The 21144-nt window shown below is 39.6% G+C and overlaps 1 protein-coding gene across 1 annotated transcript in view; it reads left to right on the top strand.

Annotated features, from left to right (window-relative positions):
* The first annotated feature begins 4298 nt into the window (after window positions 1-4298).
* LOC130284203 (microfibril-associated glycoprotein 4-like) overlaps window positions 4299-21144 on the top strand; it is a 30669-nt gene continuing 13823 nt past the window's right edge. Inside the window, exons 1-2 of the mRNA XM_056534316.1 lie at window positions 4299-4432; window positions 4538-4631. Of these exons, the coding sequence (XP_056390291.1) occupies window positions 4427-4432; window positions 4538-4631 (100 nt within the window). The 5' untranslated portion in view covers window positions 4299-4426. The remainder of the gene's footprint in view (window positions 4433-4537; window positions 4632-21144) is intronic.

The raw sequence follows: 21144 nt of genomic DNA, 5'->3' as shown, positions 1-21144 counted from the left end.
TCCCGATTTCTGATGTTGATGGTGGTCGTCTTCTTCTTCCTCCTTTCTTTTCTCCATGGAGCAGCATCTCCTCACAGGGGCCAAGGACGGGACAAGATAGGACAAGATAGGACAGGATAGGACAAGGCTTCATCTACTCGTTTTAGTTTTATCTGGTGATATTCGAGCTGTTGACTGTTTCTGTCCCAATGTTCCACCCATAATAAATCGATCATATGACCATCTTTTCTATCCATCACCAATCTGTATCTCTCCCCATCATGTGACCATCTTGTCCATCCATCACCAATCTGTATCTCTCCCCATCATGTGACCATCTTGTCCATCCATCACCAATCTGTATTGGATGTCCCCATCATGTGACCATCTTATCTATCCATCACCAATCTGAATCGGATGTCCCCATCATGTGACCATCTTGTCTATCCATAACCAATCTGTATCTGTCCCCATCATGTCCCCATCTTGTCCATCCATCACCAATCTGTATCGGATGTCCCCATCATGTGACCATCTTGTCTATCCATCACCAAACTGTATTGGATGTCTCCATCATGTGACCATCTTGTCTATCCATCACCAATCTGTATCGTTTGTCCCCATCATGTGACCATCTTGTCTAGCCATCACCAATCTGTATCGTTTGTCCCCATCATGTGACCATCTTGTCTATCCATCACCAATCTGTATCTTTCCCCATCATGTCCCCATCTTGTCTATCCCTCACCAATCTGTATCGTTTGTCCCCATCATGTGACCATCTTGTCTATCCATAACCAATCTGTATCTGTCCCCATCATGTGACCATCTTGTCTCTCCATAACCAATCTGTATCTGTCCCCATCATGTCCCCATCTTGTCTATCCATCACCAATCTGTATTGGATGTCCCCATCATGTGACCATCTTGTCTATCCATCACCAATCTGTATCGTTTGTCCCCATCATGTCACCTTCTTGTCTAGCCATCACCAATCTGTATCGTTTGTCCCCATCATGTGACCATCTTGTCTAGCCATCACCAATCTGTATCTGTCCCCATCATGTCCCCATCTTGTCTATCCATCACCAATCTGTATCGTTTGTCCCCATCATGTGACCATCTTGTCTATCCATAACCAATCTGTATCTGTCCCCATCATGTGACCATCTTGTCCATCCATCACCAATCTGTATCGTTTGTCCCCATCATGTGACCATCTTGTCTATCCATAACCAATCTGAATCAGTTGTCCCCATCATGTGACCATCTTGTCTATCCATAACCAATCTGTATCTGTCCCCATCATGTGACCATCTTGTCTATCCATAACCAATCTGTATCGGATGTCCCCATCATGTGACCATCTTGTCTATCCATCACCAATCTGTATCTGTCCCCATCATGTGACCATCTTGTCCATCCATCACCAATCTGTATCGTTTGTCCCCATCATGTGACCATCTTGTCTATCCATAACCAATCTGTATCGGATGTCCCCATCATGTGACCATCTTGTCCATCCATCACCAATCTATATTGGATGTCCCCATCATGTGACCATCTTGTCTATCCATCACCAATCTGTATTGGATGTCCCCATCATGTGACCATCTTGTCTATCCATCACCAATCTGTATCGGATGTCCCCATCATGTGACCATCTTGTCTATCCATCACCAATCTGTATCGGATGTCCCCATCATGTGACCATCTTGTCTATCCATAACCAATCTGTATCGGATGTCCCCATCATGTGACCATCTTGTCCATCCATCACCAATCTGTATTGGATGTCCCCATCATGTGACCATCTTGTCTATCCATCACCAATCTGTATTGGATGTCCCCATCATGTGACCATCTTGTCTATCCATCACCAATCTGTATCGGATGTCCCCATCATGTGACCATCTTGTCTATCCATCACCAATCTGTATTGGATGTCCCCATCATGTGACCATCTTGTCCATCCATCACCAATCTGTATTGGATGTCCCCATCATGTGACCATCTTGTCTATCCATCACCAATCTGTATCGGATGTCCCCATCATGTGACCATCTTGTCTATCCATCACCAATCTGTATCGGATGTCCCCATCATGTGACCATCTTGTCTATCCATCACCAATCTGTATCGGATGTCCCCATCATGTGACCATCTTGTCTATCCATAACCAATCTGTATCGGATGTCCCCATCATGTGACCATCTTGTCCATCCATCACCAATCTGTATTGGATGTCCCCATCATGTGACCATCTTGTCTATCCATCACCAATCTGTATTGGATGTCCCCATCATGTCCCCATCTTGTCTATCCATAACCAATCTGTATCGGATGTCCCCATCATGTGACCATCTTGTCTATCCATCACCAATCTGTATTGGATGTCCCCATCATGTGACCATCTTGTCTATCCATCACCAATCTGTATCGGATGCATCTCACTCTCTTAATCTTCCTTCTTTCTAGTTCTTTTCTCCACCATCTTTCCTATTAATCATTTTTTATTTATCTAACATTTTGGACCCTGGTGAACCCTCTATATTAGGGTCATAAAGTACATCATGCCCCCTGTCTATAATGACTCCACATTACAGTTGGTGCCGAGCGCCCAAAGTCAGACGTTGGGTAAGATGTCTATTGGCCCCCACCCATTGAGGAATATGTGGTTCTCTGTAGGGTAGCGGTGAAGGTATCAGAGTTCACAGGGGACAATTGTACTAGGGGATCTGAATGTCATGTGACCCATCAGATGACACCGGTGATATTTATTGGGGGAGGGGGTTCTGTTACAAATGTTGGATTATAGTGCTGAGTTCTTCTGTATGTAGCCCTATGACTAGAGATGAACAAATATCGTGAGATTTGTTTTGAGTCCGACATTTTGGGTCCTTGTATGTTTCAGCACATTGGTCCCCACACCTGGAGGTCACGTGACCTGCGTTTCTTTAGATTGTCTCCCCTATTGGGTCCTCAGACTTCTTTACGATTTCTGATTGCCTGAATCCATCTTGTAGCCCTATCTTTAAAATGGCGCAAGCTTCCTGAGATTTGTTTCAGATTGAGACATTGATTCAAATTTAGAAGTGCCCCGATAGCCCTGTAATTGCCACTGAAAAGTATGTACAGGTGCAAGGCCTCCTGTCAAAGGAAGGAGTCCCTGCTCCTGTACAGTACACTGAGAGTCTGGGCCACGTACAGAGCGAATGTTGTGAAAAAAACGGCAGATTCTGACAAATGTAAAAATTATTTTTAAAAATTCGGACAGAATCCGATTTGTGCTGAATTAATTCGTCAATCTCATGGCCGGCTGGTGGTCCGAGGTGTTTGGCCGAGGGTATTGACCTTTGGTAGTGGGCAGTGGTGCAGGATTTTATTCAGGCATGGCCGGCTGGTGGTCCGAGGTGTTTGGCCGAGGGTATTGACCTTTGGTAGTGGGCAGTGGTGCAGGATTTTATTCAGGCATGGCCGGCTGGTGGTCCGAGGAGTTTGGCCGAGGGTATTGACGTTTGGTGGTGGGCAGTGGTGCAGGATTTTATTCAGGCATGTCCGGCGGATGGTCCGAGGTGTTTGGCCGAGGGTATTGACCTTTGGTAGTGGGCAGTGGTGCAGGATTTTATTCAGGCATGGCCGGCTGGTGGTCCGAGGTGTTTGGCCGAGGGTATTGACCTTTGGTGGTGGGCAGTGGTGCGGGATTTTATTCAGGCATGTCCGGCGGATGGTCCGAGGTGTTTGGCCGAGGGTATTGACCTTTGGTGGTGGGCAGTGGTGCGGTATTTTATTCAGGCATGGCCGGCTGGTGGTCCGAGGTGTTTGGCCGAGGGTATTGACCTTTGGTGGTGGGCAGTGGTGCGGGATTTTATTCAGGCATGTCCGGCGGGTGGTCCGAGGTGTTTGGCCGAGGGTATTGACCTTTGGTGGTGGGCAGTGGTGCGGGATTTTATTCAGGCATGTCCGGCGGGTGGTCCGAGGTGTTTGGCCGAGGCTATAGACGTTTGGTGGTGGGCAGTGGTGCGGGATTTCATTCACGTGTAGACGGCTGGTGGTCCGAGGTGATTGGCCGAGGCTATAGACCTTTGGTGTGGAGGGGGGATTTTATTTCCCGCCATCAAAACCTTCACCTTTCTCACTGATCTCCACCTCTGGTCCCCAGTGGGATTTTTTCCTATTATTTTCCGTCTCTTCGTGTTTCGCCTTCCCCACCTTTCCTCGCTGGCAGCCTGAACCATCCTGTTATGTGCTGTGGAGGATACACGTGTGGACAGGACTGGAAGGTAGCGGCACAACCCCTGTATCCTGTGCACAGACCATACACATCCCCCCTTCTCGTTCCTCCGCTCACAGGGGAGGCTTTAATAGGAGGGGGCCCAGGACCAGACGCGCCATATAAATACAAGACCTTAAATAGCAACCTCACACTAGACGGGACCCAGCAGACATGGAGGTAAGGGGGAGCGCGGAGCCTCAAATCGTCTGTCTGAGGGGGTCACCTCAGGACTGGCTGGGGATATTATGGGGGTTCCGTGTTGACCAGGACTTTGTGTTTCAGGCTGCGAGGCGACTACACTACATCCTCATCCTCCTGCTGGTGGCCCTCAGCTCCGTGGGGAGTCAGAACTCCATAAAGCAGAATGGGGACACTTGTAAGTTTGCCCAACTTCTCATCAGATTCTCCGCCAAGAACTATTCTAAAGCACACAGAACCAAGGGACGGGTCGTGTACTGGTGCCGCTGATGTAGCAGAGCTGAGCTTGTCACTTAACTCCTTAGAGTTATTGTTTATCCATTGTGAGAACCATCACATCATTCCATCACTATGATGGGTCCGCAGCTCTGCTACATCTGACCAACCAAACATTCCTAGATGTCTAATGATTCCGACCCAGCTCTGCTACATCCTAAATATTCAACTCTGCTTAGTCAGCTCAATGTAACAGCAGAAGAGTGAGTGCAGCTCTGGAGGATAAGACATGATGTAACAGCAGAATAGTGAGTGCAGCTCTGGAGGATAAGACATGATGTAACAGCAGAATAGTGAGTGCAGCTCTGGAGGATAAGACATGATGTAACAGCAGAATAGTGAGTGCAGCTCTGGAGGATAAGACATGATGTAACAGCAGAATAGTGAGTGCAGCTCTGGAGGATAAGACATGATGTAACAGCAGAATAGTGAGTGCAGCTCTGGAGGATAAGACATGATGTTACAGCAGAATAGTGAGTGCAGCTCTGGAGGATAAGACATGATATAACAGCAGGATATTGAGTGCAGCTCTGGAGGATAATACATGATGTAACAGCAGAATAGTGAGTGCAGCTCTGGAGGATAAGACATGATGTAACAGCAGAATAGTGAGTGCAGCTCTGGAGGATAAGACATGATGTAACAGCAGAATAGTGAGTGCAGCTCTGGAGGATAAAACATGATGTAACAGCAGAATAGTGAGTGCAGCTCTGGAGGATAAGACATGATGTAACAGCAGAATAGTGATTGCAGCTCTGGAGGATAAAACATGATGTAACAGCAGAATAGTGAGTGCAGCTCTGGAGGATAAGACATGATGTAACAGCAGAATAGTTAGTGCAGCTCTGGAAATAAATGGAGGATAGCACATGAAGTAACCGCAGAATAGTAAGTGCAGCTCTGAAGGTGACTGGTGTAAAAGACAAGATGTAACAGCAGAATAGTGAGTGCAGCTCTGGAGGTGACTGGAGGATAAGGCATGATGTGACAGCAGAATAGTGAGTGCAGCTCTGTATGTGACTGGAGTATAAGACATGATGTAACAGCAGAATAGTGAGTGCAGCTCTGTATGTGACCAAAGTATAAGAAAAGATGCCACAGCAGAATAGTGAGTGCAGCTCTGTATGTGACCAAAGTATAAGAAAAGATGTAACAGCAGAATAGTGAGTGCAGCTCTGTATGTGACTGGAGTATAAGACATGATCTAACAGCAGAATAGTGAGTGCATTTTTATAAATAACTCTACAACATCTGAAATTCCATACTACAGCTGGCAAACTTGTCTCTTCTTAATGACACTCAACTCTGTCCCCTCATTGTTCCTTCTTTCTCCAATGATGGGAGTAGTGGTCGGTAGGGGGTAGTCCTGGATGTGATGTAGCGCAGGGATTAGTGAGGGGTAATGTGATCTCACTATGACCTCATAGTCCTCCTCACATCTGCTCAGGATCAGGATGCAGTGGGCGCTGACACGACACGTTCCCTACCTGAGCCCCCGTCTACCCCCCCCCCCACCCCGCCCCCCGGGGGACACAATCCTTCCAGCTGTTTTCCTGGCCCGCAGAGCTCGCACCTGTTCACATGGACGTTCTCCATCACAGACTGTTCACCAGATGAGGTCATGGCTGGATTTCAGGGGATTCTCCATCTTGCTCTATAGAAGTCTTTCCCAAGCAGTGTGCCTCCAGCTGTTACAAAACTATAACTCCCAGCATGCCTGGGCAGTCAAATACTGTGTGGGCATGCTGGTAGTTGTAGTTTTGCAGTGACTGGAGATCCACTGGTTGGGAAACACTGCTCTATAGTGACCTATTCCCTGTCTCTGACACTAATGTATAACCCAGTCGTCTGCTTAGATACAGTCAGGGCTCAAGTCCTGCAAGAACGCATGGGAACTGAGTTCCTGCACTTTTTCCACAGCAGGAACACTCTTCCCATTAGCAGGAACAGCCCCTGAGTGGAAATCTTGGATGAGTTCCCAGACCTTTGTTCCCAGGACTTGACCCCTGGATTCATTGGCCGCCATTAATCATTGTGTTTACCCTTTTTTCTGTCTATATTTGGCGCTATTTTGGCACAAGTGTCCTTTTTTTATTTCTTTTTTTGTGTGCCTATTGGTTTACACATTTCTGCAGATTTTGAGCTGCAATCCACTGGTTTTGGCAATGCACATGATATGGACGGGTTTAATGAACTGCGCCTTTTTGTGAAAAGGCACAAAAAAACAAAAAAAAAGGGGCAAAACTGCCAAAACCCTTCACCAGCCCAGACTTAGCTTTTTGGTGTATGTGAAGAGAGACATTTCAGAAAATGTGGCCTGCACAAAATTTAACAAATGCCCAGCTTCACTTACACTACAATGATAAATGCTTCACTTACACCTACAATGATAAATGCTTCACTTACACCTATAATGATAAATGCTTCACTTACACCTACAATGATAAATGCTTCACTTACGCTACAATGATAAATGCTTCACTTACGCTACAATGATAAATGCTTCACTTACACTGCAATGATAAATGCTTCACTTACACTACAATGATAAATGCTTCACTTACACCTACAATGATAAATGCTTCACTTACACTGCAATGATAAATGCTTCACTTACACTACAATGATAAATGCTTCACTTACACCTACAATGATAAATGCTTCACTTACACCTACATTGATAAATGCTTCACATACACTACAATGATAAATGCTTCACTTACACCTACAATGATAAATACTTCACTTACAATACAATGATAAATGCTTCACTTACACCCACAATGATAAATGCTTCACTTACACTACAATGATAAATGCTTCACTTACACCTACAATGATAAATGCTTCACTTACACCTACAATGATAAATGCTTCACTTACAATACAATGATAAATGCTTCACTTACACCTACAATGATAAATGCTTCACTTACACTACTATGATAAATGCTTCACTTACACCTACAATGATAAATGCTTCACTTACAATACAATGATAAATGCTTCACTTACACCTACAATGATAAATGCTTCACTTACACCTACAATGATAAATGCTTCACTTACACCTACAATGATAAATGCTTCACTTACACTACAATGATAAATGCTTCACTTACACCTACAATGATAAATGCTTCACTTACACCTACAATGATAAATGCTTCACTTACACAACAATGATAAATGCTTCACTTACAATACAATGATAAATGCTTCGCTTACACCTACAATGATAAATGCTTCACTTACGCTACAATGATAAATGCTTCACTTACACTGCAATGATAAATGCTTCACTTACACTACAATGATAAATGCTTCACTTACACCTACAATGATAAATGCTTCACTTACACTGCAATGATAAATGCTTCACTTACACTACAATGATAAATGCTTCACTTACACCTACAATGATAAATGCTTCACTTACACCTACATTGATAAATGCTTCACATACACTACAATGATAAATGCTTCACTTACACCTACAATGATAAATACTTCACTTACAATACAATGATAAATGCTTCACTTACACCCACAATGATAAATGCTTCACTTACACTACAATGATAAATGCTTCACTTACACCTACAATGATAAATGCTTCACTTACACCTACAATGATAAATGCTTCACTTACGCTACAATGATAAATGCTTCACTTACACTGCAATGATAAATGCTTCACTTACACTACAATGATAAATGCTTCACTTACACCTACAATGATAAATGCTTCACTTACACTGCAATGATAAATGCTTCACTTACACTACAATGATAAATGCTTCACTTACACCTACAATGATAAATGCTTCACTTACACCTACATTGATAAATGCTTCACATACACTACAATGATAAATGCTTCACTTACACCTACAATGATAAATACTTCACTTACAATACAATGATAAATGCTTCACTTACACCCACAATGATAAATGCTTCACTTACACTACAATGATAAATGCTTCACCTACACCTACAATGATAAATGCTTCACTTACGCTACAATGATAAATGCTTCACTTACACTGCAATGATAAATGCTTCACTTACACCTACAATGATAAATGCTTCACTTACGCTACAATGATAAATGCTTCACTTACGCTACAATGATAAATGCTTCACTTACACTGCAATGATAAATGCTTCACTTACACTACAATGATAAATGCTTCACTTACACCTACAATGATAAATGCTTCACTTACACTGCAATGATAAATGCTTCACTTACACTACAATGATAAATGCTTCACTTACACCTACAATGATAAATGCTTCACTTACACCTACATTGATAAATGCTTCACATACACTACAATGATAAATGCTTCACTTACACCTACAATGATAAATACTTCACTTACAATACAATGATAAATGCTTCACTTACACCCACAATGATAAATGCTTCACTTACACTACAATGATAAATGCTTCACTTACACCTACAATGATAAATGCTTCACTTACACCTACAATGATAAATGCTTCACTTACAATACAATGATAAATGCTTCACTTACACCTACAATGATAAATGCTTCACTTACACTACTATGATAAATGCTTCACTTACACCTACAATGATAAATGCTTCACTTACAATACAATGATAAATGCTTCACTTACACCTACAATGATAAATGCTTCACTTACACCTACAATGATAAATGCTTCACTTACACCTACAATGATAAATGCTTCACTTACACTACAATGATAAATGCTTCACTTACACCTACAATGATAAATGCTTCACTTACACCTACAATGATAAATGCTTCACTTACACAACAATGATAAATGCTTCACTTACAATACAATGATAAATGCTTCACTTACACCTACAATGATAAATGCTTCACTTACGCTACAATGATAAATGCTTCACTTACACTGCAATGATAAATGCTTCACTTACACTACAATGATAAATGCTTCACTTACACCTACAATGATAAATGCTTCACTTACACTGCAATGATAAATGCTTCACTTACACTACAATGATAAATGCTTCACTTACACCTACAATGATAAATGCTTCACTTACACCTACATTGATAAATGCTTCACATACACTACAATGATAAATGCTTCACTTACACCTACAATGATAAATACTTCACTTACAATACAATGATAAATGCTTCACTTACACCCACAATGATAAATGCTTCACTTACTCTACAATGATAAATGCTTCACTTACACCTACAATGATAAATGCTTCACTTACACCTACAATGATAAATGCTTCACTTACACCTACAATGATAAATGCTTCACTTACGCTACAATGATAAATGCTTCACTTACACTGCAATGATAAATGCTTCACTTACACTACAATGATAAATGCTTCACTTACACCTACAATGATAAATGCTTCACTTACACTGCAATGATAAATGCTTCACTTACACTACAATGATAAATGCTTCACTTACACCTACAATGATAAATGCTTCACTTACACCTACATTGATAAATGCTTCACATACACTACAATGATAAATGCTTCACTTACACCTACAATGATAAATACTTCACTTACACTACAATGATAAATGCTTCACTTACACCTACAATGATAAATGCTTCACTTACACCTACAATGATAAATGCTTCACTTACAATACAATGATAAATGCTTCACTTACACCTACAATGATAAATGCTTCACTTACACTACTATGATAAATGCTTCACTTACACCTACAATGATAAATGCTTCACTTACAATACAATGATAAATGCTTCACTTACACCTACAATGATAAATGCTTCACTTACACCTACAATGATAAATGCTTCACTTACACCTACAATGATAAATGCTTCACTTACACTACAATGATAAATGCTTCACTTACACCTACAATGATAAATGCTTCACTTACACCTACAATGATAAATGCTTCACTTACACAACAATGATAAATGCTTCACTTACAATACAATGATAAATGCTTCACTTACACCTACAATGATAAATGCTTCACTTACGCTACAATGATAAATGCTTCACTTACACCTACAATGATAAATGCTTCACTTACACTGCAATGATAAATGCTTCACTTACACTACAATGATAAATGCTTCACTTACACCTACAATGATAAATGCTTCACTTACACTGCAATGATAAATGCTTCACTTACACTACAATGATAAATGCTTCACTTACACCTACAATGATAAATGCTTCACTTACACCTACATTGATAAATGCTTCACATACACTACAATGATAAATGCTTCACTTACACCTACAATGATAAATACTTCACTTACAAAACAATGATAAATGCTTCACTTACACCCACAATGATAAATGCTTCACTTACACTACAATGATAAATGCTTCACTTACACCTACAATGATAAATGCTTCACTTACACCTACAATGATAAATGCTTCACTTACACCTACAATGATAAATGCTTCACTTACGCTACAATGATAAATGCTTCACTTACACTGCAATGATAAATGCTTCACTTACACTACAATGATAAATGCTTCACTTACACCTACAATGATAAATGCTTCACTTACACTGCAATGATAAATGCTTCACTTACACTACAATGATAAATGCTTCACTTACACCTACAATGATAAATGCTTCACTTACACCTACATTGATAAATGCTTCACATACACTACAATGATAAATGCTTCACTTACACCTACAATGATAAATACTTCACTTACAATACAATGATAAATGCTTCACTTACACCCACAATGATAAATGCTTCACTTACACTACAATGATAAATGCTTCACTTACACCTACAATGATAAATGCTTCACTTACACCTACAATGATAAATGCTTCACTTACAATACAATGATAAATGCTTCACTTACACCTACAATGATAAATGCTTCACTTACACTACTATGATAAATGCTTCACTTACACCTACAATGATAAATGCTTCACTTACAATACAATGATAAATGCTTCACTTACACCTACAATGATAAATGCTTCACTTACACCTACAATGATAAATGCTTCACTTACACCTACAATGATAAATGCTTCACTTACACTACAATGATAAATGCTTCACTTACACCTACAATGATAAATGCTTCACTTACACCTACAATGATAAATGCTTCACTTACACAACAATGATAAATGCTTCACTTACAATACAATGATAAATGCTTCACTTACACCTACAATGATAAATGCTTCACTTACGCTACAATGATAAATGCTTCACTTACACTGCAATGATAAATGCTTCACTTACACTACAATGATAAATGCTTCACTTACACCTACAATGATAAATGCTTCACTTACACCCACAATGATAAATGCTTCACTTACACCCACAATGATAAATGCTTCACTTACACTACAATGATAAATGCTTCACTTACACCTACAATGATAAATGCTTCACTTACACCTACAATGATAAATGCTTCACTTACACCTACAATGATAAATGCTTCACTTACAATACAATGATAAATGCTTCACTTACACCTACAATGATAAATGCTTCACTTACACTACTATGATAAATGCTTCACTTACACCTACAATGATAAATGCTTCACTTACAATACAATGATAAATGCTTCACTTACACCTACAATGATAAATGCTTCACTTACACCTACAATGATAAATGCTTCACTTACACCTACAATGATAAATGCTTCACTTACACTACAATGATAAATGCTTCACTTACACCTACAATGATAAATGCTTCACTTACACCTACAATGATAAATGCTTCACTTACACAACAATGATAAATGCTTCACTTACAATACAATGATAAATGCTTCACTTACACCTACAATGATAAATGCTTCACTTACACTACAATGATAAATGCTTCACTTACACCTACAATGATAAATGATTCACTTACAATACAATGATAAATGCTTCACTTACACCTACAATGATAAAAGCTTCACTTACACCTACAATGATAAATGCTTCACTTACACTACAATGATAAATGCTTCACTTACAATACAATGATAAATGCTTCACTTACACCTACAATGATAAATGCTTCACTTACAATACAATGATAAATGCTTCACTTACACTACAATGATAAATGCTTCACTTACACCTACAATGATAAATGCTTCACTTACAATACAATGATAAATGCTTCACTTACACCTACAATGATAAATGCTTCACTTACACCTACAATGATAAATGCTTCACTTACACCTACAATGATAAATGCTTCACTTACACTACAATGATAAATGCTTCACTTAAACCTACAATGATAAATGCTTCACTTACACCTACAATGATAAATGCTTCACTTACACAACAATGATAAATGCTTCACTTACAATACAATGATAAATGCTTCACTAACACCTACAATGATAAATGCTTCACTTACACCTACAATGATAAATGCTTCACTTACACCTACAATGATAAATGCTTCACTTACACCTACAATGATAAATGCTTCACTTACACTACAATGATAAATGCTTCACTTACACCTACAATGATAAATGCTTCACTTACACCTACAATGATAAATGCTTCACGTACACAACAGTGATAAATGCTTCACTTACAATACAATGATAAATGCTTCACTTACACCTACAATGATAAATGCTTCACTTACACAACAGTGATAAATGCTTCACTTACAATACAATGATAAATGCTTCACTTACACCTACAATGATAAATGCTTCACTTACACCTACAATGATAAATGCTTCACTTACACCTACAATGATAAATGCTTCACTTACATTACAATGATAAATGCTTCACTTACACCTACAATGATAAATGCTTCACGTACACAACAGTGATAAATGCTTCACTTACAATACAATGATAAATGCTTCACTTACACCTACAATGATAAATGCTTCACTTACACCTACAATGATAAATGCTTCACTTACATTACAATGATAAATGCTTCACTTACACCTACAATGATAAATGCTTCACGTACACAACAGTGATAAATGCTTCACTTACAATACAATGATAAATGTTTCACTTACACCTACAATGATAAATGCTTCACTTACACAACAGTGATAAATGCTTCACTTACAATACAATGATAAATGCTTCACTTACACCTACAATGATAAATGCTTCACTTACACCTACAATGATAAATGCTTCACTTACACCTACAATGATAAATGCTTCACTTACACCTACAATGATAAATGCTTCACTTACACCTACAATGATAAATGCTTCACTTACACTACAATGATAAATGCTTCACTTACACCTACAATGATAAATGCTTCACTTACACTACAATGATAAATGCTTCACTTACACCTACAATGATAAATGCTTCACTTACACTACAATGATAAATGCTTCACTTACACCTACAATGATAAATGCTTCACTTACACTACAATGATAAATGCTTCACTTACACCTACAATGATAAATGCTTCACATACACCTACAATGATAAATGCTTCACTTACACTACAATAATAAATGCTTCACTTACACCTACAATGATAAATGCTTCACTTACACTACAATTAAAAATGCTTCACTTACACCTATAATGATAAATGCTTCACATACACCTACAATGATAAATGCTTCACTTACACCTACAATGATAAATGCTTCACTTACACCTACAATGATAAATGCTTCACTTACACTACAATGATAAATGCTTCACTTACACCTACAATGATAAATGCTTCACTTACACCTACAATGATAAATGCTTCACGTACACAACAGTGATAAATGCTTCACTTACAATACAATGATAAATGCTTCACTTACACCTACAATGATAAATGCTTCACTTACACAACAGTGATAAATGCTTCACTTACAATACAATGATAAATGCTTCACTTACACCTACAATGATAAATGCTTCACTTACACCTACAATGATAAATGCTTCACTTACACCTACAATGATAAATGCTTCACTTACACCTACAATGATAAATGCTTCACTTACACCTACAATGATAAATGCTTCACTTACACTACAATGATAAATGCTTCACTTACACCTACAATGATAAATGCTTCACTTACACTACAATGATAAATGCTTCACTTACACCTACAATGATAAATGCTTCACTTACACCTACAATGATAAATGCTTCACTTACACCTACAATGATAAATGCTTCACTTACACTACAATGATAGATGCTTCACTTACACCTAGATTGAAAAATGCTTCACATACACCTACAATGATAAATGCTTCACTTTCACTACAATGATAAATGCTTCACTTACACTACAATGATAAATGCTTCATTTACACCTACAATGATAAATGCTTCACTTACACCTACTATGATAAATGCTTCACTTACACCTACAATGATAAATGCTTCACTTACACTACAATGATAAATGCTTCACTTACACCTACAATGATAAATGCTTCACTTACACTACAATGATAAATGCTTCACTTACACCTACAATGATAAATGCTTCACTTACACTACAATGATAAATGCTTCACTTACACCTACAATGATAAATGCTTCACATACACCTACAATGATAAATGCTTCACTTACACTACAATAATAAATGCTTCACTTACACCTACAATGATAAATGCTTCACTTACACTACAATTAAAAATGCTTCACTTACACCTATAATGATAAATGCTTCACATACACCTACAATGATAAATGCTTCACTTACACCTACAATGATAAATGCTTCACTTACACCTACAATGATAAATGCTTCACTTACACTACAATGATAAATGCTTCACTTACACCTACAATGATAAATGCTTCACTTACACCTACAATGATAAATGCTTCACGTACACAACAGTGATAAATGCTTCACTTACAATACAATGATAAATGCTTCACTTACACCTACAATGATAAATGCTTCACTTACACAACAGTGATAAATGCTTCACTTACAATACAATGATAAATGCTTCACTTACACCTACAATGATAAATGCTTCACTTACACCTACAATGATAAATGCTTCACTTACACCTACAATGATAAATGCTTCACTTACACTACAATGATAAATGCTTCATTTACACCTACAATGATAAATGCTTCACTTACACCTACAATGATAAATGCTTCACGTACACAACAGTGATAAATGCTTCACTTACAATACAATGATAAATGCTTCACTTACACCTACAATGATAAATGCTTCACTTACAAAACAGTGATAAATGCTTCACTTACACCTACAATGATAAATGCTTCACTTACACCTACAATGATAAATGCTTCACTTACACCTACAATGATAAATGCTTCACTTACACCTACAATGATAAATGCTTCACTTACACTACAATGATAAATGCTTCACTTACACCTACAATGATAAATGCTTCACTTACATAGTTACATAGTTAGTATGGTTGAAAAAAGACATACGTCCATCAAGTCCAACCAGGGGATTGAAGGGAAGGATGTAAGGGGATAAGGGAAAGGGATGTAGTTTTATAATTCTGCATAAGCATTAATGTTATTTTGTTCCAGGAATGTATCTAACCCTGCTTTAAAGCTGTTAATTGTTCCTGCTGTGACCAGTTCCTGAGGTAGACCGTTCCATAAATTCACAGTCCTCACGGTAAAGAAGGCGTGCCGCCCCTTTAGACTAAACCTTTTCTTCTCCAGACGGAGGGAGTGCCCCCTCGTCCTTTGGGGGGGTTTAACCTGGAACAGTTTTTCTCCATATTTTTTGTATGGGCCATTTATATACTTATATACGTTTATCATATCCCCCCTTAAACGTCTCTTCTCAAGACTAAACAATTGTAACTCCTTTAATCGCTCCTTATAGCTAAGATGTTCCATGCCCCATATTAGTTTAGTCGCGCGTCTCTGCACCCTTTCCAACTCCGCAGTGTCCCTTTTATGAACAGGCGACCAAAACTGAACAGCATATTCCAGGTGAGGCCGTACCAATGCTTTATAAAGGGGGAGTATTATGTCCCTGCCCCTCGAGTCCATGCCTCTTTTTATACATGACAATATCCTGCCGGCTTTGGAAGCAGCAGCCTGACATTGCATGCTATTTTGTAGTCTGTGATCTACAAGTACACCCAGATCCTTCTCTACCAGTGACTCTGCCAGTTTAATCCCCCCTAAGACATACGACGCATGCAGGTTATTAGTACCCAGATGCATAACTTTACATTTATCCACATTGAACCTCATTTGCCAAGTGGATGCCCAGACACTTAGTCTATCCAAGTCATCTTGTAACTTATGCACATCCTCTATAGACTGTACTGTGCTACAAAGCTTGGTGTCATCTGCAAAGATAGAAACAGAGCTGTTAATACCATCCTCTATATCATTGATAAATAAATTAAACAGCAGCGGGCCCAGTACTGAACCTTGGGGTACACCACTAATAACCGGGGACCAATCAGAGTACGAATCATTTACCACCACTCTCTGGGTACGATCTATGAGCCAGTGTTCAATCCAGTTACAAACTAAAGTTTCCAAGCCCAAGGACCTTAACTTACCTGTCAGACATCTATGAGGGACAGTATCAAACGCTTTGGCAAAATCCAGAAACACTATATCCACAGCCATTCCTCTATATACAGAGCTCCCCTCCATATACACAGCCCCCCCTCTATATACACAGCCCCCCTCTATATCCACAGCCATTCCTCTGTCATGGCTTCTACTCACCTCTTCATAAAAGCAAATTAGATTGGTTTGACAACTTCTATCCTTAGTAAACCCATGCTGGCTATCACTTATAATACTATTATCCCCTATGTATTCCTGTATGTAATCCCTTATAAGTCCTTCAAACGATTTACCCACAATGCACGTTAGACTTACCGGTCTATAATTGCCTGGCGAAGACCTAGAGCCCTTCTTGAAGATTGGTACCACATTAGCCTTGCGCCAGTCCCTTGGCACAATACCAGACACCAGAGAATCTCTAAATATCATGAACAAGGGTACAGATATTACTGAACTTACCTCTCTAAGAACTCTTGGGTGTAGTCCATCCGGCCCTGGAGATTTGCTTACATTTGCTTTACTTAACTTACCTTGTACCATCTCTACATTAAGCCAGTTCAATACATTATATGATGTGTTACCAGCACTGACCTGTACATGATGTGTTACCAGCACTGACCTGTACATGATGTGTTACCAGCACTGACCTGTACATGATGTGTTACCAGCACTGACCTGGCCAATGTCAGCTCCTTCTTCCATAGTATATACAGAACTAAAGAACCCATTCAGTAGCTCCGCCTTCTCTTGATCGCCCGTGACAACCTCCCCATTATCATTATTAAGGGGTCCTACATGCTCTGTCCTTGGTTTTTTTGTATTTATATATCTAAAAAAATATTTAGGATTAGTTTTGCTTTCTTTGGCCACCTGTCTCTCATTTTGAATTTTTGCTGTTTTTATTACATTTTTGCAGATTTTATTAAGCTCCTTGTACTGTTTAAATGTTATCGCTGACCCATCAGATTAAAATTTTTTGAAGGCTATTTTTTTGTTGTTTATTGCTCTTTTAACCTCATTTGTCAGCCATGTAGGATTTAGTTTTAATCGTTTATATTTGTTCCCCTTTGGTATATATTTAGCTGTATAGTTATTTAGAGTTGATTTAAAGATGTCCCATTTACCTTCTGTATCAGTATTTGAGAACACCTCCCCCCAGTCTATGTCCTGTAGTGCAGCCCTCAGCCCAGGGAAATTTGCCTTTTTAAAGTTATATGTTTTTGCTTTCCCCGTCTGTCTTTGTTTTCTACATTTTAAGTCAAAAGTAACTATATTGTGGTCGCTATTACCAAGGTTTTCCCGCACAGTTACATTACCAACCAGCTCTGCGTTGTTGGAAATGATCAGATCCCACAAGGCATCACTTCTTGTTGGGTCCTCCACAAACTGGCCCATAAAATTATCCTGCAATAAATTTAGGAATTTTCTCCCCTTTGTAGTTTTAGCCAACCCCGGACCCCAATCTATATCTGGATAGTTAAAATCTCCCATTATTACCACTGTACCTGCCCGGGCGGCCCTCTCTATTTGTTTATACAGCCGACCTTCTATCTCTTCAGTGATATTAGGGGGTCTGTAAATTACACCAAATATTATTTTTTCAGTATTTCCCTCCTTTTGTAATTCTACCCACAGTGATTCCACCTCCTCAGAATCATCACACACTATGGCATCGTTCACATTGACTTTCATACCACTTCTTACATACAGACAGACTCCACCACCTTTTCTGTTCATTCTATCCTTGCGAAACAATGTAAACCCCTGCAGATTAACAGCCCAGTCATGTGAGGAGTCCAGCCATGTCTCAGTGACCCCAACTATATCACTAGCCATGTCTCAGTGACCCCAACTATATCAATATGTTCCTCCAGTATCAAGGCCTCAAGCTCCCCCATTTTATTTGCTAGGCTTCTGGCATTTGTGAACATTCACTTTACATTTCCATTAAGTTTTACACATATAGTTTCACTAATGGGATTTTCAGAGTTATTGGGGTTAATGTCATTTTTTGAGTTATAAGGGCTAATTGTACTATTTAAGTTATTGGGGCTAATGGGATTTTTTGAGTTATTGGGTCTAACGTTATTATTTAAGTTATTGGGGCTAATGGGATTTTTTGCGTTATTGCGTCTAACGTTGTTATTTAAGTTATTGGGGCTAATGGATTTTTTTGAGTTAATGGGGCTTATTGTAGTTATTGAGTTATTGGGGCTAATGGAATTTTTTGAATTATTGGGATTACAATTTTTCGGGCTACATTTATTTTTACAGCTGGTTTGTAACGCATGGATCTCCTTATCCACTGTTCTTAACCTCCCCCCACAGGACTCCTCTCCACCCGCCATTATGTCCTGACCCCTCTCTAACCTATCCATCCCACTGTCTGCTTTCTTTGCTTTATTATCCTCCCCCCACTCACCTAGTTTAAATACTCAGCCACCCCTTCCAGGATTCTCTCCCCCAGCACAGCAGACCCCCTTCCATTCAGGTGCAAATTATCCGTAGAATAGAGTTTGTACCCCAATGAAAAGTCAGCCCAGTGCTCTAAAAACCCAAACCCTTCCCCCTCACACCACGACTTAAGCCATGCATTTAACTCCCTAAGCTCCCGCTGTCTTTCCTGCGATGCGCATGGCACAGGAAGTATTCCAGAGAACACAACCTTAGAGGTCCTTCCCTTCAGCTTGGCACCTAGTTCCTTGTAATTATTCTTCAAGGACCTCCACCTACCATGTATTCTGTCGTTGGTTCCCACATGGACCACGACAGCTGGGTCATCCCCAGCCCCCCCTAGTAATTTGTCCACCCTTTCCACCACATGCCGAACCCTGGCACCAGGGAGACAGCAAACCATTCGGTTGAGGTGGTCTTGGCGACAAATTATTCTATCCGTCTTCCTGATTATAGAATCCCCTACCGCAACTAGCTGTCTTGGCCTACCTGCGTTACCATCCCCCACACTACTAGTTGAGCTGTTCCCCCGGCTGTTAGGGAGACCAGTATCCACTAGGGTTGCCATCTCTGATACTGAGGCCCTCGCATCATCGCCCAACTTGGCAATTTTACTTGGGAGATCAGAAGCAGAAGTGACCTTCCTTTTCCTTGCCCCCTTTCCAGTCCCTCTAACTACATTAACCCAGCTCCCTACTTGGGCCTCCTGGCTAGTTTCTCCAACCTCCATTTCTACCCCACTAACTGCTCTGTAAGATTGTCAATCGCCCTCAATGTTGCATTTTGCTCCTCTAGATCTCTAATACGAGCTTCCAGGTGGGCGACATGCTGACATTTGTCACAGCGGTATTCACCCTGAAGCTGCAGAGATGTATACATGTGGCACAATGTGCACTGAAGAAAACATCCAATCCTGCTGTCCATATCCTTGGTGACAAACAGCTGTTATTAACTATTAAGAAAAACTACTTTTATCAAGGGAGTGTAATACTTACAGTTACAGTGGGTCCTGCTTACAACTCCTGCTTTCTAAACTTCTGCTTATAAAACTTCTCAAATGTAACACTTAATAATACCACACTTTAGAATACAGACCCAGCTTCAGCTAGACTCAGTCAGAGCAGGGCTCACAGAGTTTCCCAGTTAGTTTTATACACCTGAGAGCAGTTAATCAATTAACCCCTCCCCCAGGTGTGCTACAGACAGGAGGGAAAAAAAAAAAAAATGCAAGGGCTATGCAACCGCTGGAGACACCCTGTTTGGAAAACAATGATCCACAGTATACTTAGCACATGAACTTCTGCTTATAAAACTTCTCAAATGTAACACTTAATAATACCACACTTTAGA

This window comes from Hyla sarda, chromosome 8, assembly GCF_029499605.1.
Source record: "Hyla sarda isolate aHylSar1 chromosome 8, aHylSar1.hap1, whole genome shotgun sequence".
NCBI lineage: Eukaryota > Metazoa > Chordata > Amphibia > Anura > Hylidae > Hyla > Hyla sarda.
The sequence above is the reverse complement of the archived record's forward strand: the minus strand, read 5'-3'. Positions and strand labels throughout refer to the sequence as shown.